The sequence below is a fragment of the Taurulus bubalis genome (assembly GCF_910589615.1).
Source record: "Taurulus bubalis genome assembly, chromosome: 15".
Classification (NCBI taxonomy): Eukaryota; Metazoa; Chordata; class Actinopteri; order Perciformes; family Cottidae; genus Taurulus; species Taurulus bubalis.
Window position 1 is genome coordinate 23,393,269 of NC_136603.1, and position 23,029 is coordinate 23,416,297.

General features: G+C 41.6%; 1 protein-coding gene across 1 annotated transcript; it reads left to right on the forward strand.

Moving 5' to 3' along the window:
• Positions 1–9,780: 9,780 nt before the first annotated feature.
• LOC306747886 (sterile alpha motif domain-containing protein 9-like) lies at positions 9,781–14,358 on the forward strand (the record flags this gene model as incomplete). The annotated part of the gene is made up of 2 exons (XM_079230986.1): positions 9,781–9,804; positions 9,904–14,358. 2 exons carry the CDS (start codon positions 9,781–9,783, stop codon positions 14,356–14,358), a joined length of 4,479 nt encoding a protein of 1,492 aa, XP_079087112.1.
• Between the last annotated feature and the right edge of the window lie 8,671 nt (positions 14,359–23,029).

Below are 23,029 nucleotides of genomic sequence, written 5' to 3' on the forward strand. Positions count from 1 at the left end.
AGACATACAGTTGACAGAACGAAGACGTGAACTGTCTTCTCGTTCAGGGTTCCCACAAGACTTAAATAGTTTGAATTTTGTCAACTCAAAGGGCAAAAGGAAATATGTTGTAAAATGATTTATCAGGAGTTTTTAATATGCCCACTATGTGAGGTCATGGGATCTTTACATGTGTTGTGAGTGTAGGAGCCCTGGTTTAAAGGCACTGATGGTGCTGCATCTCACAGGTATCACATGTAGCTCAGTGTCTCGTTGTCTTCAGCGATATATGTATGTATACTTGTCTTGGTACATCAAAATTCTCAACTCAGTAAGAGCCAGACATCTTATTATTAGTTGATAAAACTAAAACCATGGAAGTCATCCAATAGTTGTTGAGATATTTCAGTCCGGACCAAAGCCGTGAACCGACCACAGACCACCGTTGCTGTTCATGAACCTGTCCAATAGCTTCCTTTGAGTCCTGTTACTACTGCTGCATGTCCTTCCTCCTAACGGTTCAGTCTCTGCTCACCTCCAGGTGTATACAGCCCCGCCTCACCGTCTATGTGTGTCAGCAGCACACCAGTCACCAACCTGCCATCAAGCCATGTGCTGGAGATAGTAGGTGTACATACTTTATGATTCTTATATTCTCTCATGTCTACTTTATTCGACTTCTCCTTAAAGGATGTTATTACATATTTGAGGGATATATGTTTTGGACTGGGAAAGCAGAGATAAAACTCGCAACTTAAAAAAAAAAAGAATAATGGGATCTAATGTTGTCATGGAATTGTTTGTGCCTCGTTTGTCTTCCCTGCAGTCTATCAAGCTCTGTACCTGGAGGAGCTGACACTGTTGGACCTCTCGGAAAAGATCTCTATGCTGTACAGCATCACTCCGCAGCAAATTACACACATCTACCGACAAAAACCCAGCGGGATCCACGTCTTAGTCTCTGACAAGGTATCCGTACGTCTCCTCCATCAACCACTAACTCCTCACACCTTGAACTGTTAAGGGCCCAGGCCGGGTGAGCACAGCTAAGCTCTTACAGATGTTGTTCAGGCAGGATTGTGATTCATACATGATGATGGAGATTTTCTCGTGTTTGATATGCAGCACTTCAATGATCTGTGTTAACATCGGCCGATCTGTTTGTTTCAGATGGTGCAGAACTTCAAGGAGGAAACCAGCTTCATCCTCAGCATTATTAGAGGTAACTATTTACTATACTGTTAACATCCAGTATTCCTCCTGTGCAGCTTGATTATTGGTATTTCTTAATGTTATTTTACTGGATTGTTTTCTGTTCCCCAGATGAAAACATTGATGGCTACCACGTTGTGCTGAAATGACCAGTTGGTACTCAGGATGGATTCAACGTTTCCTCCCAGAATCAGTGGAATTGTACAGCTTGTATATACGTCCTTCTAGCCTACGATATGTAACATTTACTAAGATTTACAGTACTTGAAAATGCTGAGAAACTTTCAGTTTGCTGTTGATTTTGGGCTTTTGTTGAATTTTCATTCATTTTTTTCTGTTTAATTTTGTTGTTAAGTGACTGATTTATGCTGCATATGCCTTATAATTAGTGGTAAACACTGCTGTATTACTGCGTCTCATGTGCGTTAATTTTTTGACTTAAACACCTATAAATGCAAGTAAATTACTTTCATGGTTATAAAGTAGAATAAATGTCACATCATCAAGCCGATAATAATAATAAGCCGTTTAATGTGGTTGACATTACTGGTTTTAATCTATAATATATTAAACATTTTGAATTCCAATTCCAAATATTCACATTTTGAATATGCATATTTGGAGAATGCAAGAGCTGCAGCTTGCTGCTGGAGGTATAAAATGTCTTCCATTCAAATCCTAATATTATGCTCTGATCGTGCTGTGATACAAGCCTTCAAATCATAAGCAAGAGGCTGAGGAAGTGAATCACATGAAGGATCTCAAAGGCTAGAATACACGGTGCTAAAGAAACAACTATTTATCCTGGTCTACGGATTTAAGCAACAATCAACAATGTATATAAATGTATAATAATATAATACATTCCCTTGTATAATATTTGAAGATGTATGAGGGAGGAGGGTGTTGCTAATAGTGGGAGGGGGTGATTAACACTGTATATATACATGTATACCCTTATGTATTTGTATGTTATGTGTATCTTTATGTGCATGTATTGTGCACATCTTTTCTTTATATACATATCTAGAAAATCAATAAAAATGTGATCACAAAAAAAAGGATCTCAAAGGACATGCAGCAAGGATTGATTTATACCACAGTAAAAACATAAATTACGTGTAAATGAAAGATAATAATACGGAACTCAATCCATGTCATTCCTTGACATGACGACTGTCATGATGTTGGTTTGTTTGGTGTCCTGTCTTACTGTGAAGTCCTTGTCTTGTGTGTCCTCTGTGTTCCTGCACTTCCTCCCTTGTGATCGGCCGTGATTGTCTGTCTGCCCTGTTCCCTGATTGTGTATTCCTTTCACCTGTGCTGCTCTCGTTTGTTTCCACCTGTTCCTCGTTACCTTCCTCTTGTATTTAAACCCTGTCTGTCTCCTGGCCCCTTGTCGGATTGTACTGGTTTTCCCCTGTCTGCCGTCCAGTGAGAAGTTTTGTGTCGTCCCTGTTTTTTGGCGTCTAGTTTTGTTTGTGCCTTGACCTGTTTTTGAAGCCTGATTTAAGTTTTGTTTTGTGAATTAAATTTTCTTTTCAACTGTTGCAACAGCATTTGGGTCCTCTCCTTCCCCCACACCTGACAACAACTTGGCACTAACATATGCACATGTTCCTAGTGGCCCATATGAAAGAGGAATACTGCAAATAGTGGAAGAAAGCATGACAGAAGAGAAGAAGGGAGTAAGGAAAGGAGACATCATTTGCACTTGTTAGTCGGGTGCTTCTGAATTCTGAGGTGTAATTGCAAAATACGTTTTCAATTATTAATGTGATGTAGAGGTGGATGGCCCAAATATAGATACTAAAATATATATATATATATATATATATATATATATATATATATATATATATATATACTCTATAATGTATAATCCATTTCTCAGAATGTCCTCAAACTAAATGTGTTAACAGTAACTTTGTTTTGGTCAGACTTTTATCTGTTTAACCTGTTAGTGATCACATAGATGATGATGATTCACACAGGACTGTCAGTGACGTACATGACAATATGTAGGGCTCTATGCATGCGTCTCATCCCATCTCCTCCTCATCGGGGAGTTCACTGGTAACAAGGGCTTGAAGGGTTAATCGAGGACACGCCTGCATAAAGTCATAAAGATATCTTTGTCATAAAGGCATACACTTTGCATGACTGCGTGTCCTGGCCCGAATGTTGGCTCGTGTATCGTTTCTTTGGTTTCTTTGGTTTCGTTTCAGCAGAAGTGCCTCCCTCGTAGAGGTTGCCTGTGTTCCGCATCAGTCGGCTCTGATCTCTTATTCCTCTCTGCGAACCAGCTCAGAAAGATGTCTTTTACTTCGCAATAAAGTCTGTCACACAAACTGCGTTTGAAGAAAGGACGCGATCTTTAATTCAACAGCGAGGACAGCCGGCCAGCGGGGATCCACTGGGACGGTGAGTGTTTTACACGCGTGGAAACAAACACTTTAAAATGTTTAAAGCAATGTTTCATCAGTTGTGATGCAGTCTATCGGTAGCTACTTCCTGTATCCCAGTAGCAGGTTCTAGGTTTGTGTGGTTTAGAATCTTTTGAGAATATATCTTTTTGTTTTCCACTGTTACGTCCCCTTTCCCGTCTAGGGGATAAGGGGGGAACGAACACAGGTCAGTCCAAAGAATAAAGGAAACAAAGTCAGAAAATAGGAGTAACGAAGAAACAATATGTATTCGACACGGGCGGTTCACAACACACAAAGAAAAGGTTCTGTCACGTGGGAGAGATTGGGGACAACTTGTGGTTGTGCCAAACAAACAGATCAAGAAAACAAACAAAAAAAGTTTGCTCACATGTTGCAGGACCAATCTCATCAATGCAGTCATCCATTAGGGGTAACGGATGTGCATCTGGGACAGTTACAGCATTTACCTTGCGGAAGTCAGTACAAAACCTGGGGCTCCCATCAGACTGTGGGGGAAAACAAGAGGGGAGGGGAGAACACAACACTAACATGTAACATCCACTTTTACATCCTATCAAACCCAATAATATCATTGTCACATAATCTATTGAAAAAATATATTAGGATAATTCGTTTGATTAAAGTACAGTGGTATTGTGTGACAGTTTCAAAGTTACAGTGTCTTCCTGGTGTTATGCTTGAACCATATTTGACAACATCAATGACAAAATCATGAAATCATGATTAATATACATATAGGATTGTTTCATTCCTTAGAGCAGGCACGGCTTTACAGATATGATGAGGACCAGGCCAACACCAATGTGAGGCCCTTTATTTAGCTGGAAGTCATCGTAACTATCTTCATCACATTTTTTCTTTATTCCACACCATGTATTATATAAGAATGACTCAGTGGATACCCTAAAATGTAAAACATTGATGAAATATTCCCTTCCATTATCCAAACTGCTGGTGAAGGCCAGGTTCACTCTGGACAGGTCCCCAGTTTATCTCAGGGCACGTATAGAGACACCATTCACGCTCACATTCACACCACAATATGGGTTATAGTCTTCACTTAACCTGAGCTGCATGTCTTTGGACTGTGGGGGGAAGCCGGAGAACCCGAAAGGGAACCCACGCTGTCATGGGGAGAACGTGCAAACTCCACACAGAGGGGGAACGCTATATATATATATATATATATATATATATATATATATATATATATATATTCATTCATTCATTCACATTCTATTGATGTAATGGAATTTTTATTATGATTTTATTATGATGAAATGACAGTGAGGCTGAGGCACAGCTACATTTCCCTCAAAAGACATGGCCTGTAGCTTTGACAAGATGGCCTGTTTTAGTGTGTGTTTGCTCTGCGTCTCAGAGATAGCTCTGACTTCCTTCCCAACCCTTTAAGCACAAAGGGCAAGCAGTGCCCCCGCGCCTATTATCGGACAACAAAATAATAATCGTTTTGTTTTATTAGTTATCTCCAGAACCACATGGTTGTTTAACTTCATTTAAATTGCTACAATACCGCAACCCTAGTGATAAGATATTATTTGTGTAAAACATAATTATAGCAACTGTTACGTTTAAGTACGTCGACTCTACGCGTACTTAGAGTTCGTCAGCTTGCCGCGGCTGTAAGGTTTCACCAAATCCTTGATAAGTACCCTTACAACAGGGGAGTCAAACTCATTTTCACCCTGGGCCACATCAGCATTATGGTCGCCCTCAAAGGGACGGTTGTAACACTGTATAAACTACTGACTAACATATTGTTAAATAACTGTCTTTGCATTTGATTATTGTTTATTCAAGTGTAAAAATATTGGACATGCATATTTCTAAAAGTAAAAATAAAAGTAAGCAAATGTCTCTGTTATTACAACATAACTCCATTTAATGTAGTGTTAAGAAACCCACATTACTCTATCAAAGATCAAAATGAAAAATAAAGACAAACATCAAACGCACGTTATTACATTAACTTTTAATGTAATATATAATTGGTCAAACAACTTATTGTGAGCAGTAAGAACATGTGGGCAGGTGTGGTCTGGGGCTTACCTGCTCACATACCTGCATGGGGCTTACTTGCTAACATACCTGCATGGGGCTTACCTGCTCACATACCTGCATGTGGCATGGGCCACACCTTGGACAACTGTGTTTTTCAACATGCATTGTGGCAGATGTAGTCTATGGTGACTATACACTGTAAAGCAGCATATACTTTCATTTTAAGACTATCATATGCCTTTCAAGCCATCGTGCCTCTCCTGCAGCAAAAGTAGTCGACAGCTTCTTGTTGTTCCCTGACTCTCCTCCACTGCTTCCTCAACAACCTGGCTTGAGTAGACAATGACATAGGAATAGAAATTACGATTAATTGGAGGGGTTATTATGCACAATTTTTAATTCAGATCCAGAAATGTTGGAATTCCCTGACAAAGACAATTTAATCTATACCATACTGGTAATGATCAAATATTTAGTGCCTGGAGCTGTTCCATCGTATTTCATTGGATACTAACAAACTCTTCCGTTCATACAGATTTCAAGTATCACGGACAGACAGGCGGACATACTACATAGTGGTACCTCACAGTACTACAAAGTAATACCTCACAGTATTAGTGACTCCACCTGTGCTTTTATAAACAATAGAATAAAGAGCATTGCAATCCCTTTCAAGTAAACCAGATCACTCCATCAGACAAAAAAAAGAAAAGTGCTATCACTATGTTAGACAAATGAAAATAAAGTTAAATAAAAAAATAACTAATATTGAGTTACTAGTAATTATCTTATTGTGGAATACAATTAGCTATTTTGTAACTTTTAAGCACAAGGCGCGGAGTCACAGCTCATCAATAGGTTCGTTGGAGATGAGCCAGTTCTGATCAGAATCGGTCGGCGGTGATCGGCGCGCAATGCATGCTGGTTATTTGTGTCCGACTTGGTCCCAACTTGCTCTGATGTCATGCACACGTGGTCAACGATACTCTCACGAGATCAAGGCGGCCGTCGATTTTAGAGCCAGGCGCCACAGTAGCCCTCCACCGACTGCCTGGCCCAGTGCATGATGGGAAACGCCTGGCTGTCGCCACATCAGAGCTGATTGGCTCTTGGATCTGACAGCAAACACCACGTGTTGTAGAAAATCCTTATTTTATGTGTAGTTGTAATATTTAACGCTGGATTGTTGACTATTCGTCTCATGTTTAATCTTAAAACATATCTTGTGTGGTTGTTAATACAAAATCTTATTTATACAACACACATCAACACCAGTAGTAATGTATTTCGCAGGCAGATATAAAAGCTAACGAACGAGCCGTGTCACTGCGGTTGCGCACGCAGCCCCGCTCCAGAGGCGCCCCGGGCTGTTTTGCCAAGGCGTTTTTGAAGCGGCTGCACTTTTAAAAGTCGCGTCTGGTGTGATCGCGCTGATAGCTTGAACTAGTGATAGCTTAAACTAGTGATAGCTTAAAGCAGCAAATCCCATTGTGAAAAGCACGCAACATACTCTCTCTCTCTCTCTCACCTGTCGCGCAGCGCATCGGGGCAGAACTCCGCCGTGCGCGACACAGAGCAGAGAAGTAGACGCGACCATGTAGAGACATAAATGACAAGCTGTCGTGTAGATACGATCAATAACATACGGCCGTTTAGTAACAGAACAAGGTGTAGACCTGTTCTATAGGAAAGAGAATCTTAAATAACTTCTGTTATCTGGCCGTATAGAAAAAATTACAGGGGGGCGGCGGGTTTTTTCAGCACATTTCATGAATATGACAGAAATTATTCATATAATGAGTAGTAGGCATGGACCATGATCCAGATGACCACGATCCATGAAGCAGAAGGAGGTAGAGAGGAGGGGGGGGGGGCATCAGCAGGGCCATGGCAGCAGGCCTGACTGTTTCCAGGCCGGTTCCATCAGCAGGGCCATGGCAGCAGGCAGGACCGATTTCAGGCAGCCATGAATCCAGTAGAGTTAGTAGTGTGCATTGAAGATGCAATAATTTATCCAGAAGGAGAGAAAGATGAGGAGAAGATGAGTGAAAGAGGAAGAGAGGACGAGAAGAAGAGAAGAGGTGCTCAGTGTATCTTAAGATGCCCCCAGCAGTCTCGGCCTATAGCAGCATATCTAGTTAAGGCTTTGTAGGTAAGGAGAAGGATTTTAAATATGATTCTCGATCTTACAGGAAGCCAGTGGATCCAGTCTTGAAGTAACAAATGCGTGGATCAACGTTTCTGCATCGCTTTGAGACAGGATGTGCCGGATCTTTGAGATGTTCCGTAGGTGAAAAAAGGCAGTCCTTGAGATCTGTTTCACGTGGGAGTCAAAGGACAGGTCCTGGTCAAACATAACTCCGAGATTCCTTACGGTGGTGGTAGATGCCAGAGCGATGCCATCCAGAGAAACCATATCATCAGATACTTGATTTCTGAGGTGTTCTGGTCAGAGTAACATAACTTCAGTCTTGTCCGAGTTCAGCAGCAGGAAGTTGCAGGTCATCCAGGTTTTGATGTCTTTAAGACACGCTTGAAGTTTGGCGACCTGGTGGTTTTCATCTGGCTTGATCGACAGATATAGTTGAGTATCATCGGCATAACAGTGAAAGTTTATGGAGTGTTTTCTGATAATATTGCCTAAAGGAAGCATATATAAAGGTGAATAAAATTGGTCCAAGCACAGAACCCTGTGGAACTCCATGGCGAACGGCAGTGGTAACCGAGGCCTCATCGTTTACAAATACAAACTGAGATCGATCTGATAAATATGACTTAAACCAGCTTAGTGCTGTACCTTTAATACCAATCAACTGGTCTAGTCTCTGTAATAAGATGTCATGGTCAATGGTGTCAAATGCTGCACTAAGGTCTAACAAGACCAGTACAGAGACAAGTCCCCTATCTGATGCAACTAGAAGGTCATTAGTAATTGTCACTAGTGTCTCTGTGCTATGATGCTTTCTAAATCCTGACTGAAACTCCTCAAATAAGCTATTGTTATGTAAAAAGTCACACAACTGGTTTGCGACTACCTTCTCCAGTATCTTAGAGAGGAAGGGAAGGTTAGAGATAGGTCTGTAGTTAGCCAACACCTCTGGATCCAGAGTGGGCTTCTTAAGAAGAGGTTTAATTACAGCTAATTTAAAAGACTGTGGTACATGACCCGCTAGTAAAGACCCATTGATAATATCTAGTAGAGAGGCACTAACTAAAGGTAAAACTTCCTTAAACAGCTTCGTCGGAACAGGGTCCAGGAGACAGGTAGACGATTTAGAAGTAGAAACCATTGAAAACAATTGGTTGAGGTTGATGGTCAGAAATCTATCCAGACACACAACAGGGCCCACAGCCTCCTCCATGGCCATCCCACCTGAGGATGGACCGGCAGTAGTCGAGGGCAGGAGATGACCGATCCTGTCTCCAATAGCCAGAATCTTACCATTGAAGAAGTTCATAAAGTCATTACTACTGTGGTCTATAGGAATACACAAATCCACCGAGCTATGACTCTCAGCCAGCCTGGCCAGCCTGCCAAACATGCAGACATTTCACCATTATTTAGTATGTAAAGCAGGGAAAGGGATCAATATCATAGTACAGTGCAAGCTATGTGTATTTAAGCTGTGAAAATAGTTTCATTATCCAAGTACTGGAATCATGGTCAGCCCTATCTTTCTACATTGAGTTTGCAAATGTTACATTTCATAATTTATAGGCTATTTATTTGGAGATGGTAAAAATGGTTAAAAAGTATGTGCCCAACTGTCACTAATAGTTACATTAAAAGTGCATGTAAATATGACTATCACCAGATAATGTAATTACTGATGTTAGTAACATTTGTGACTATGTCCTAAATATGCTCAGACATCTGTTTTTACATCAATATATTCATATTTATACTTTTTTTGCAGCGTTATTGGTCAAGATTTTTGGCAAAGTGAGCTAGCTATCTTGGATGATCAGGAGAAATAAAGGTAAAGCTGAAATCTATGACATTTTGTGTTTTATGTGCTACCACTACATTGCCTAGTCCTCCAGTGTGAATTTCTCTTTTCAAATTGTTTCTTTAGCATCAGTGATCTATGTTTGAGAAGGAGGAACGAACACTGTCATGGCAGAGCGAGGTGAAAGGAAGGTAAATAACAGTTAAAACAACACTAAATAATGGTCAATTAATAGATGTGCAGTATATTGAGTTGAAAATGAGGAAAAATAACGACACTTTGTATTTTAGAGTCAGGAGGAGGATCTGCCGCCTGACATCAAGGATTGGAGTAAACATCAAGTGAGAGAATGGACTCTCAAGTTGGATGATGTAGATGACAGTGTTGCAGAGATACTGTTACAGCAGGATGTTAATGGGCCTAGTCTTTTGCTTTTAGATACAGATGACTTTAAAAAAATCGGTGTCACTTTTGGGCCAGCAAAACTTATCATTCATGGCAGAGATGAGGTCGTGAAATTGAAGAAAGAGCTTGTTGGCTCAAAACATCTGCCAAGAGGACCATGTAAGCCCTATCCCTTCTGTAAGTACAACGATACGTACAGATACATGGAAAGTGACATTCTTGATATTACGGAATCAGGCGCCTCAGACTTAATTGAACCCTGCCACGAGTATAAAGCATTTAACAATACAACAGATGAATCTACAATGACCAGGTTAACTGAAGAGGTTATCCGCTTTGCAGCTGCCTGCATGAACAGCCGCACCAATGGCACCATTCATTTTGGAATAGGAGACGAACCACACGGTCAAGTGTTAGGAGTTGTTGTTCAGGACAGAGAGGCTTATGCAAAGAAAATATACTCTGCCATTGATTACTTTGAGCATAAACACGCTGCTCGTAGTTGCATCAAACCTCCCAGATTTGTTGGGGTTCTCAATCGGAATGACACATTATCTGACAAATGTGTGATAGAAGTGGACATAGTCCCTGACTCTACGATGTGTGAAGAAAACATCTACCACACCAACATGTACACCAAAAAAGCCAATAAAAAAGCAAAAGGTAAAGAAACAAAACAATTCTTTGTCCGAGACGGTGGTAGCAGCAGGAATCTCCTCGCACCAACCACATTTGCCAAACCGCTGGTAGAGTACAACCAGTTTGTTGCCGGTGATGCACAGCGAGCACAACTCCGAAAACAAGCTGAAGAGAAGCACCTCAATGTGATAAAAAGCAGTACTCAGGGCTCCAGATTGAGTCAGATGATAACTGGTGGATCCTTCTCTTTAGATAAGTCACACTTTGAGCGGTATGTGATAGTAACTAACAAATCACATCCAATCCACTTGGACTCATTTGGATTTCTTGTGGAGCTCAACCCAATAGCTGTTTTGGACTTTGATCCAGAATCAGCTAAAAATGGGTTACAATGTCACTTTGAACAACAGAGCCCAGTCAATTGCCATTTACCAGCACAGTATAAAATCACAGAAGGAGTTGAGGACATTGCAAAGAAGTTGAAATTAACTCGAACCACCAGCTGGGTATTCTGCAATGGAGGGATTGAGAATGAGGCACCCTCAGATATAGACGAGTGGTTGATGGACAAGGGGTCCTCCATTCGAGATGTGGTTTCTTTTTTGTGTCGGAAAGATGTCCTTCCAAACAAGAGATTCCTCGTCATTTTCTTACTTTGGTCAACAGTGAGTGAGGTGATGGACCCTCTTGTTGAGACTTTCAGTACGTTCTATCAGGAGCTCAGAGGCCCAGAGCAGATCCTTTGTATATGCGACAATAACAAAGCATTTACCTCCTGGACGAACCTAGTTGATGCTCGGTGTAGAATCAACATTGCTCATAGATGCATATATGAGCTCAGTTTTACTGAAGTCAACGGCACTATCCTTAGTCTTTTGTCAAAAAAACGTCGATCCAGCCATTTCCTACCATGTGGCGGGGGAAGTAATGTGCTTCTTGAGAAGAAAGTGGAGCGTTCCCTGAATACCTTGAAGGTACTATGTGTGAACCAATGTGAAGGCGGAAACCAAGACCAAATTGTCATCGAGGAGAACTTCTACAGAGGAGGACAAGTGTCATGGTGGAATTTCTACTTTTCTGAACAGCCTGGATCTTCACCATTTATCAAACGAGACAAGTTTGACTTCATCATAAACACAGTCATACCAGATTTGGGATCCCTGGGGAAAGCCTGCGTGTTGTTCAACCTTATGCATTTACCCGGGTGTGGTGGGACAACTTTGGCCATGCATACTTTATGGGCTCTCCGGGACAAATTCCGCTGTGCTGTCCTCAGAGACATCAACGCTGACCTTGCTGAAGTCGCTAATCAAGTCATCAAACTTTTAATGTATGGCTATGAGGAGCAATTACCACACGTCCCTGTTTTGCTGATGATAGATGACCTTCCTGATAAGGATGAAGTGTTTGACTTGCAGCGGACCATTGATGAAGAATGTACGAAGAAAAACATTCAGTCCAAGTCTGCACAGGTAATTCTACTGAACTGTATGAGGTCAGAGTCCTCTGAAAAGACTGAACAAACTGAGGAGACAGTATTCATTGGAAACACTCTCTCTGAGATGGAACAGAAACAGTTTGAGGAAAAACTTGTTGAAATAGAGAAAACACACAAGAATGCAGACACGTTCTATGGATTCATGATCATGAAAAAGAACTTTAAGCCAGAGTATGTTGAGGGTGTGGCCCGCAACACTCTGAAGAGCTTCAACATAGATCTGAAACATGCACAACTCCTGGCTGCTTTAGTTCTGTTGAATGTATACTGCAAGGGCGCCTCTCTCTCCGTCTCTCTGTGTGAAGAATTTCTTGATCTTCAACCAAAACCAGTCTGTGGAACCATCAAAGTCGAAGAAAGATTTGGGAAATTTTCCACTTTGATTGCCACCTGCTCAGTTGAGGGTAAAGTAGTTTTCAAAGCTGTGAAAATGATCCATTCAAGTATTGCAATTCACTGTTTGCAGGAACTTACCACAACACACAATGTGAGCAAAGCTGACATTACTGACCTTCTGCTGATCACAGACAAGTTTTATGAGAGCACACAAGGCAAAGACCAACTCCTGCAAGACGTGCACTACATTTTGGTGAAGAGACAATATTCTGAGGATGAATGTCAGTTTTCTCCACTAATTCAACACATCGCAAGTGAAACCCCAGGACTGGAAGAGATCGTGCTACAAAATGCATCAAAAAGATTTGAGAAAGATGCAGTTGTCTTTCAGTTACTAGCCAGGTACTATTACCTAAAAAAGAAGGATTTCTCAGAAGCAGAACATTGGGCATTGAAAGCAAGAGCTCTTTCCAAAGACAGCTCATATTTCGCCGACACCTCAGCACAAGTTGTCAAGCATGAGCTCAAGAATGCCATTGCAAACGACAAGGAAGAACCTGTAAGTCCTGAAAAATTGGACATGTTTCTCAAAATGGCTCAGTCAGCGATAGATGCATTCCAGGAAACACAGAGCCTTGCAAAGAAGGAGTCAAGTCAGCGAGTACGCCCTTTTAATACAGCAGGGTGCCTAGGAGAAATTCAGGTTGGAGTACTTGTCATTGAAGTGCTGGCCAGAACCCCCGTATTTTCTTCTGAAAATGTCCGCCATGACATAATGAGTGAGGTTCTCTCTGGAGATATGAAACTTCAGGTTGTAGAGACAAATGATAAACGGCGCAACAAACACACACGATACTACAAAATCCTCAAACAGTTTGAGGATGTACTCTGCAACCTCAGATGTAGGATGAAGATGAACTTTGACTTCCTTGACAATTTTTACGTGAACTTGGGCTCCAGATCTGGAATGAAAGACAGTCGTGAGGAAATAATGCAAAATCAGCTTTTCAGATGCTTCATGGAGTATGCAAAGCTTTTCTGCAAGACCGATTCTGCAGCTCTCTTGAGGAATAAAACCATGAACCACATGCTGGAACTACACGAGGCAAGACAGTTCCTGGAGATGAAAAAAGCTGATACCTATTTTGGTATTCTGAATTGTCTCTCAAATCGCACCTCACCTGAAATAATGAATAAGATCGCCAGACTCTCTGCTTTTGTTTGTGCACCTGGACATAAGCCGACTGTGAAGGAGAGAATCAACTTCATCTATGTCAATGTTGTGTTAAGCTGTATCAAACTGGCATCAAAACACATTGAGCCCTACCCAAAACTAATTCATCTCCTTTACCAAGTTCTGCGTGAGCAAATCCCATTAAATGAGAACTTGCCACTGCACTTCATTGCAGTTGTGCTGTTGTGGCCACAGCAGCACACGGATGGGCTTCCATCTGATTGTCTGCGGATTCACATCTCACAGATGAGGACCTCTTATGACATGGTGATGAAGGAAGTGTACAATGGCAAAAGGCCCATTGTCCATTTCATCCTGGGGAAGAAGCAGGGCTATGAGCGACTGGTACACTTAGGGGAAATCAAAAGGTGCATCATGACTGGGCAGGAAGACTTCACCTTAATGTGGGAAAATGGAAAAATATGGAAGGAGAAGAAGGTGGGCGAGCGCCTTTTTAGGGTCACTGGCCGGGTGATGAACAAGTTCATTCTGGCAGATACATGTGTCCAAGGTCTGAAGTTGGAAATCACCCCAATGTTTCAAAGTCAGCTTAGTGGGCATGCCCAGGAGTCTAAAGTGTCATTCTTTATCGGTTTCTCGATCAAAGGCCCTGTTGCACTCGACATTCAGTGAACTTTGAAAGCAGCCTGTTCCAACATACTGTAGCTTTTAGCTACGCATTGTGGCTCCATCGGTGTGATACACACTTGTGTACTTTAAAAAGCGATGAAGTTGTGTAAATAGTTAATGTAACGCAATGTTATGTTTCTGTGTGGATCCCTGCATGATATTATTGATACTGTGTGCATGTGAGTGTGCCTCACTGGCTAGCTAGCTCATGCTCTCTGCACTGCTCTTATACTGCATGGACATCCTAAAACAACATGGAATACTTTGTCAAGGCCATCCTTAACACAGAGGCTCTGGCCGCATGTTCATCTACAACTTCACGGCCCAAAACTTCATCCCATCCCTCTGGTCCTGTCGCAACCGCACTTCCTCGTTACGTCATCACAACAAACAACACGTGAATCTGTCCAATCTCCGTCCCCTTCCTCAGTCCTCACAGCCTATCACAACGCAACATCACCTGGAACCGGCCTGCTCAACACCCGCTCACTCAACTATAAAAGCCTCATTCTGAATGAATTCATAACGGACAGTAACCTTGATTTCCTCTGCCTAACTGAAACATGGCATAAACCCCTGGACTATTTTTCACTTACCAGAGCACTCCCACAGGATTCACATACATAGATAAACCCTGTCCTGAGGGCCGGGGAGGTGGTGTTGCTATCTACAGGGAGGACATTAAAACAACCACCATTCCCATTCCTGCCATTCATTCTTTTGAACATCTTGCCTTCAAACTCTCTGGTCCCACTCCTCTTGCTGTTATCTACCGCCACCCCCCAAGCCAAACCCCAACTTCCACACTCACAGCCGAGGTCATATCCTGGATTTGGTCTGCTCCACTGGTCTCACAATACCTCAGCTCTCCAGCCTCAACCTCAATATCTCCGACCATCTAGCTATCACCATGAACATTGACATCCCTATCTCAATCCCCTTCCCCGCTGTTTGATAATCCCTCCGATCTTGTAAACCACTACAACAACAAACTCTCCTCCTGTCTTGATCAGCTGGCTCCCATTAAAACCAAAACAGTCTCATTTACACACTCAGCTCCCTGGTATACTCCTGAACTCCACCACATGAAATCCCGCAAGCGGCAGCTTGAAAGACTCTGCAAGAAAACAGGTTTAACAGTCCATCTCCAAGCCCACTCTGACTACCTTCAACAGTACAATGACGCTCTCATCTCAGCCCGTTCCACCTACTACTTACACCTCATACACTCTGGCTCCTCTAACCTGAAGGCTCTCTTCTCTATAATAAACAAGCTTATCAAACCTAGGGACAACACCTCCAAATCCTTGAGCAATTTCCGGCCCATCTCAAATCTTCCCTTTCTGTCAAAAATACTGGAACGCGTCGTCGCTGCACAAATCAAGGCCCACCTCATTTCCAACGATCTGTTCGAGCCTTTTCAATCCGGTTTCTGCTCACAGCACAGCACTGAAACAGCCCTTCTGAAAGTCACCAATGACTTCCTCCTCTCCTCAGACTGTGGCCACCTCAACATTCTCATTCTCCTCGATCTCACTGCAGCCTTCAACACCATCAACCACAGCATCCTTCTCTCCCGCCTCGAATCATCCCTCAACATCACTGGAACTGCCCTCTCCTGGCTCACATCATATCTAACAAACGGACAACAATTCATCAGCATCAACAGCTGCACATCCTCCTCCGCTCCTCTGCCTCAAGTCGTCTCCCAGGGTTCGGTGCTTGGTCCCCTTCTGTTCATCCTCTACCTGCTCCCTCTTGGTAACATTATACGCCAACATGGTCTCCTCTTCCACTGTTACGCCGATGATGTCTAGCTCTACATCTCCACAAAGGTCATCACCACTGCTACTCACTCCACTCTGACCGACTGCCTCACTGACATTAAATCATGGATGCAAACCAATTTTCTTAAACTCAACTGTGATAAATATGATATGATCATCATCGGTCCCAAATCTCTCACCAAAACCAGTCATAACTTCTCCCTCACCATCGACAACTCCACTCTGTCTCCCTCCCCACACATCCACAACCTCGGAGTCAGGTTTGACAGCAACCTCTCCTTCGAATGCAGTGCCGGCCCAGCTGTTAAACAGCTGATCTAGACTATGACTCACTGAAGGCGCAGGTAGAAAATCCACGGCGCTTTTCATAATACTCAAAGTCACTTTACACAAGTGACTTTGAGTATTATGAAAAACGCTATATAAATTAAATGCATTATTATGATTATTATTACGGCGCAGACAGCTCGTAACACCCGCCCTCCCTCAGTTAAGCAGTTAGCTCTGTCAGCACTCTCTCCGGTGTTTACATTGCTATTCAGTTTATTTTATATAGCCCAACATCACAAATACAAGTTTGCCTCGGAGGGCTTTACAATCTGTACACATGACATCCCTGTCCGGGATGCGACAGAAATCTTGTTAATCTCTTATATAGAACCAAATACAAATTTAGATTCTACTAAAATATATGAACTACTTTTACTTTTTGTCATGTCCTCTGCATCATACATTTTAACATTTACTTTTGAATAAAAATGGTGTGCTTCAACAACTATGCAAGAATGTACTTTAAATAACCTTTGAAACAATGTTTTGCTTACACAAAAATGCTTCTCTTGTATTTAAGTCATCTTTTTTAAATGAATATTGAATATTGAAATGTATTTTTTTTATTGTGTTTGTCCTAAACTGATGTTTGACATAGAATAGTTTATACCCTTTATCATTATGTGTTATGATGTGATGATCATGTGTTGTTCAAACAGCTTTTTTTTGCATACCATGAAAAACGATGATGAACATTGATTTTTGCAATACCTTTTTAATAAAGATGAACTGTAACATGACCACGTAAGAAGTTATTTAAATTACACTGCACCATGTGCTTAGTTATAAAAATACCACAAACAAATGAATATACAGTATAATACAGTACTTAATTGTGTCAAGTTTATTGTCCTGTTAAGGAGGTATATACCTGCATCACACACAAGAGGGCGCCCCAACCTCAGAGATGATAAAACCATTGTGTTTTAGAGAGTGCCCATCATACAATTTAAGCAAAACAATAGTTGCTTCAGACCAACAGACAAGATGAGGATACCTTGGGGAAAAAATCCATTTCAATCTAGCCTAAATTAATTTAGTATTTTGTTTCCCTATTGCTTAAAAGGTATCCCTGCATTAAGGGAACAAAATAGGAAAACACTATTCTTATGCAACTTATTTACATGTATGGCATATGAAGACCAACATGTATGTTCAGACCAAAGCGGAGATGCAAAAAACAGTTCACAGTTTAAGGTCATAGCAACAATAGACAGATGGTCAGAGGTGAACTCGAGGGTGGAGGAAGAGGATGGAGTGTCCCTGTGGCAGGCGATGGAGTCGCGGGGTCTTCAAACAGGAGATCTCGCACCTCCCTGGCTGATGGACAGTCTGACTTGCTGGGTCATCTGAGGTTTGAATGGTATTAAAGGGGCATTTTTTGTTTCTCACTCATTTCTATGGACAGGCTAGCCTGCACGAGCTCTTGCAGGGTTGCTGCAGATGCCGTGTTGCCATGTGGGTCGTGGTGATTAGCAAGGTGTGGAGCCTGTTACTGAATATGTATGTTGCTTTCTGGCCTTTGTGAGCGCAGGTTCTCCGCCTCAGGAGACGGGCCTATCTGTGTCACATTGATGTCAGAGCAGCAGATGGCTCAACAAGTGACACACATGTGCACGAGATCGTATGCCTACATCCGAGGAGAGAAAGCATCTGTTCAGTTGTAATATCTTTTGTCACATCGAATTCCATGATATACGGCATGTTAGGATAATGGAGATACGATTACACCTGAAAGCAGTATTATTGCCCAGGAACCTCCATGCTGTTTCATTTGTGAAGCCGTAGCTTAGCAGGTTTACAAAATGGCAATAAAACAAGCTAATTTGGTCATTAGTATGCAGTGTTTCTGTCTCTCCTGTGTCAGTCAAGATGAGCTGAGTCAGAGTATATATGTGGCACTGCAACACATGGCTGAAAGCAATCTTCTGAGGGTCATTTTCTGGGGGTCAAAGGTCATTCCGGTGTTAAGTGTGTCCTTCCTATAGCATATTGCAGTGAAAGGGAGCTGTGGATACCAAACAGGTGTCAGGAGAAGACAGGGATGCCATTTGATGAAGGCCGAACACCTGAGCAGCTTATGAATGTACCGGATCGGACATTCCGTCACACATTCTGTGATTGGCTTTGGTCAGTGAACAGTGTCACTGCGACTTGCTGCCACCCACACAACCTGAAACCTGCACCTCTGCCATACAGGGTCAACAAGGTCCAAGTGGCCGAGTGAAACTTGATGCACCTGCTTATCCCTGTCAGAGAGCGCAGGAATACTACAACTTCATTATGTACGGGTTGGTAAAGTGAAGCGAGCATGTTATCCTGCTGTGTGTCTGCGGAGGCTACATTCTCTTTGGAGAACGTGTTAGAGAAGAAAGTGAACGTTAAGAAATAAGTGAAAGTTTTGGGAATATAAAATCCAGTCACTGCAAAGTAGAAGTACAGTAAAATGAAAAGAGTTCTGCTTTGTTATTTGGCCTGCAGAGAGCGCATCAGAGCCGTGTACCAGCGATCTCAGTCAGGCTGACTAAGCCCTTTGTTGCGGGAAGAAATAAAAATGATCTTCACTCTCTCTCTCTCTCTCTCTCTCTCTCACTTTCGACGAACTGAAAAAGCACGTGTGTTCCTTCAATGCTCAGTGGGGATGAACATGATCCTGATCATCTTGCGTCATCCTGCCATGAAGTGCAGCTGTTCAACCAACATTCACACATCTGTGAAAAGCTGAGCCGGCTGAAAATTGGAAGAAAAAGTTACAGTCAGCTATGCCGTCAGAGGTTTTGACACAAACATAGTTCCCACTGCGATAATGCATCCCATTCATGGTACATTTCTGCTGGGATCGTGGGCTCAACTTAGCAGAGTGGAATAAACATGTCTGTAATAAGTTCAATGTTATACTTGATTTTATGAAATCAAGTATGAATATATATGTGCTTTTTCAGCGTGGTCGTAGTAATCAAAACGTTTAATAAATGGATCTGTCGGACAGTTTCCCACAACCCCCTGGGCAGTGGTTCTCATAAAGCCTAAAATACATGACCCTGTTGACCTTCCTCCCAAAAGTCGACTACCACCCAACCCAACCTCCCGACTCTGTCTGCTAGCTTTGAATTATAACCTTTGCACACTGGCGGGAGCACAATGTGACGATTGTGATTGTATTTTAATTCTGATGGTGGAGTGAAAAAAGATAGCTTCCTCTGAGAATGGACTAGATTTATGGGCCTGTCCTGGCCGCCGGCCCCACATCCTCTCTGATCTGCTTTTACTCCGACGACCCCTCGACCCTCGGGGGTCATTAGAGAGGCCCCGAATGGTCCGGCTGGCCACCAGCCCACCTCACGCTGCTTGTTTTCCAATCAAATCACTATATTTACCGGGGACACGAGCCCAGGGCCAAGTCCAAACAGACATCTGTTTGAAATTGTTCCTCGCAATTATTTCACACAGAAGTTCCTCCTCCGCACCCCTTCCGCTCCACTCGCCCCCACTTTGCTCTTTTGTTTGTTGTTGTTTTTGTTTTTTCAGCAAAACCTCCCCCTCTGGATTGCTAATGGACAGAAATGAGCGGGTGAGAGGGGCTTCGGAGTTGAAAAGTGTGTTGGTGGCAAGGGTCTGGCTGGATCCGCTGTCACGGAGATGCGCAGCCAGGAGGAGAATAGGAAAACCAGCGGAGAGCTTTTTGGTTCAACACAAAGCTGAACGCGGACCAGCTTTTACACCCAGGGGCCGCGTGCTGCTGCCAGCTCAGGATGCCTGCATCCAGACCCTCTGCCATGTCTTTCACACCATAGATTCATCAACAAGGCTTAAGCGAAAGGGGGACATTCACCTATTATTGTGATTATTGGTTAAGTTTGTTTCACTTTTTTGGAAAGGATAAGACACATAAGAGGACTGTTAGTTGATCCTGGTCTTCTAGGAAGTCCTTACAAAGATATTGTGTTTTGTATGACTGAAAAACATGCATTGCATTCTTATGCATTTAAAGGACTATCATCCTTATTATCCTGGATTACTGGTTTAGGACCAAAAGGCCTCGCTCCTCTGAGACTTTGTTCAAACAGTGGACTTAGAGGAAAAGGCCGTCGTCCACTCATTAGGCTGCTTTGTGGCTGTAGAACCAGTTGAGGCCACAATAAGTGTTTTAAAAGGTCAGAGAATCTACAGCTAGTAAAGCTTTACCAAGCTAACTTTTTAGCACTCTATCATGCTCACGATGACAACACTGATGTCATCCTGGATCTCATAGTGAAAAGGTAACAAGTCCCAGGCGAAAAAAATACATATTTAATCTTAGTATATAATCTTGAAGCCCTACTAATCATAAGTATACTTAAAGTGTGCAATTTTGGAACAACTTATTTTGTACTTAATATATTTAAGTTGTATTTAAATACTATTTACTTGAAGTATATTAAGTATATTTGTTTGTGCTAAATTGGAACAACTTAAAGTATACTTAGTGCAATTTAAGTATATTACTGTGTATGTGCTAATATACATGCCGAAAGCTCACTTAAATGATTTTTTGTGTTTTAAGTATATTTGAAAGGTTCGTTAAAGTACCTCCTGAAGTAACTGCTCCAAGTTTCGTTCAAAATCGTTTTTTAGAAAAGTAAAAGCTTCTTTCTGGCTGGCGAGAAGTAACAAACACGCATGAACAGCTTGAGATGGTGGCCAGAGTGGGAAAATGTTTTTGTGAAAATCAATCGTTCACTCGTGTTTTTTTTCATTACAGTTCTGTCAGGTCTGCTTGATACAGAGTTTGTTGGTATTGTGAAGTACTTTAAGTACAATAGTGAAACAGAAGTGGTCAGTTGGTCAATACACATATAGTACAATATATAACAGTAAACTTTGTTCCACACAACTTGCACTTTAAGAAGTAACGTTTTTTGTCAGAATGATTACAAGCTGATGACTGTGACCTCTAAACATGAGACCCTCTAATCCAAAATATAATGTCTGGTTTCAAGGCGGGATACATGGAACAACGTTATGTAATTAGGAAACAAATAAGGTAACTGTATTCTGTTATAGTTACATAAAGAAAAATGTACTGATACATTTAATCCAAATTATTTGCAGGATTACAACCTTAAAATACATTTTTAAATAAAGAGCAATATTACCCATAGACGTATTACTGACCTGGCCAATGTTACCCAAAGAGACACAAACCATCTCCCAACCAAGAGACTCACAAATAAACATATAACAAAAACGACTCAAAAAGATGCAACATAGCTGCAAAGAGACTCACAACGACTATAAAAAGGGCAAAACAACCACAGAGAGACACAAATCACCTGAAGCTAACAGTTAGCTAGCCAAGCTAACCTGTCAACACCACTAATACAGAACAATAATGTTAGACTGTTGGTGGTTATGCAGGGGACCAATATGCTGTACTAAGTATTGAGGTAACTAAATGTTACGTTAATATTATGATGCTTAGATGAAGTTACTTTTTAAATGTTGTTTAGCAGATAGGCCTGATTAGTGTTTGTATTAAAACACATTCATGAAGTAGGTCTCACCCTTCCAACCCTGCTGGTTTCCTGGATATATAATGATTATATAACAGAATGATCATGATGGGTTTTCCATAAGTAGACAGCTAAATGTTTCTGCAGTATTGTTTCATACTTAAATCATGGTTCATCTCTACATCTGTTGTGATTATAGCTACCCAGCTGTGTGGGCATGTCGGCAAATATATGAGCTTAGAGCAGAGTGCTGTCAGTCAAGTGGATGCTCTTAGTCACCACCACCCATGCAGCCGCAGATTAGATGTGTGATAATGCATTGTCACCTAAAATGGGACGTTTTGACACTTTGGGGTGCTAAAAGCAGGAATATCAGCGAGGACTTTAGCACTGTAACTGAGTCGCACTAAAAGCCAAGTAGTGAGTGGTTTCCCTTCAGTCATCTGTAAGGATGCTGCACAGAACAGGATACATGTACGCTACTCATCCAGGGAGGATAACACCATTTATACATTAGTGTTTTATCATTGGATTCAATGAGTATATTTTGTGGCACAAAGATGCCAAAAAGCTCTTGTGCTACAATTATGTCTTAACTGTATGCACATGGATATCAAATGTGCATCAGAAAGGCATCTAATTATTATCTTCATCTTATTATTATCACATTTATTTTTAACCCAATTACAGCAACAGATTATGGAGGTTCCACATTTTATTGAGTTGACCACACAATCCAGTTACATCATATTATATTAAATAAATTGTTGCTCTATATATACTCCTCATAAAAACAAGCAAAAATAAATAATTTTTGATTATTATTGTTATTAATATTATTAATAATACTGCAGCTCCAGGCATTACTTCCATTAATTTCTGTCAAAATCAATGATCAGATTCTTGAAACTCTTGACTTGTCCATCCATCCTCGTGACGGTCATGTACCCGTTCATATCTCAGTGTTGCATTAATGTGCCTTCAGTGCAGTTGTGTTTGAAACCTTTACCTCACAGTCTTATCACACCCATCACTGTTTTGTCTATTGTATTTTCTGTTGTGAAG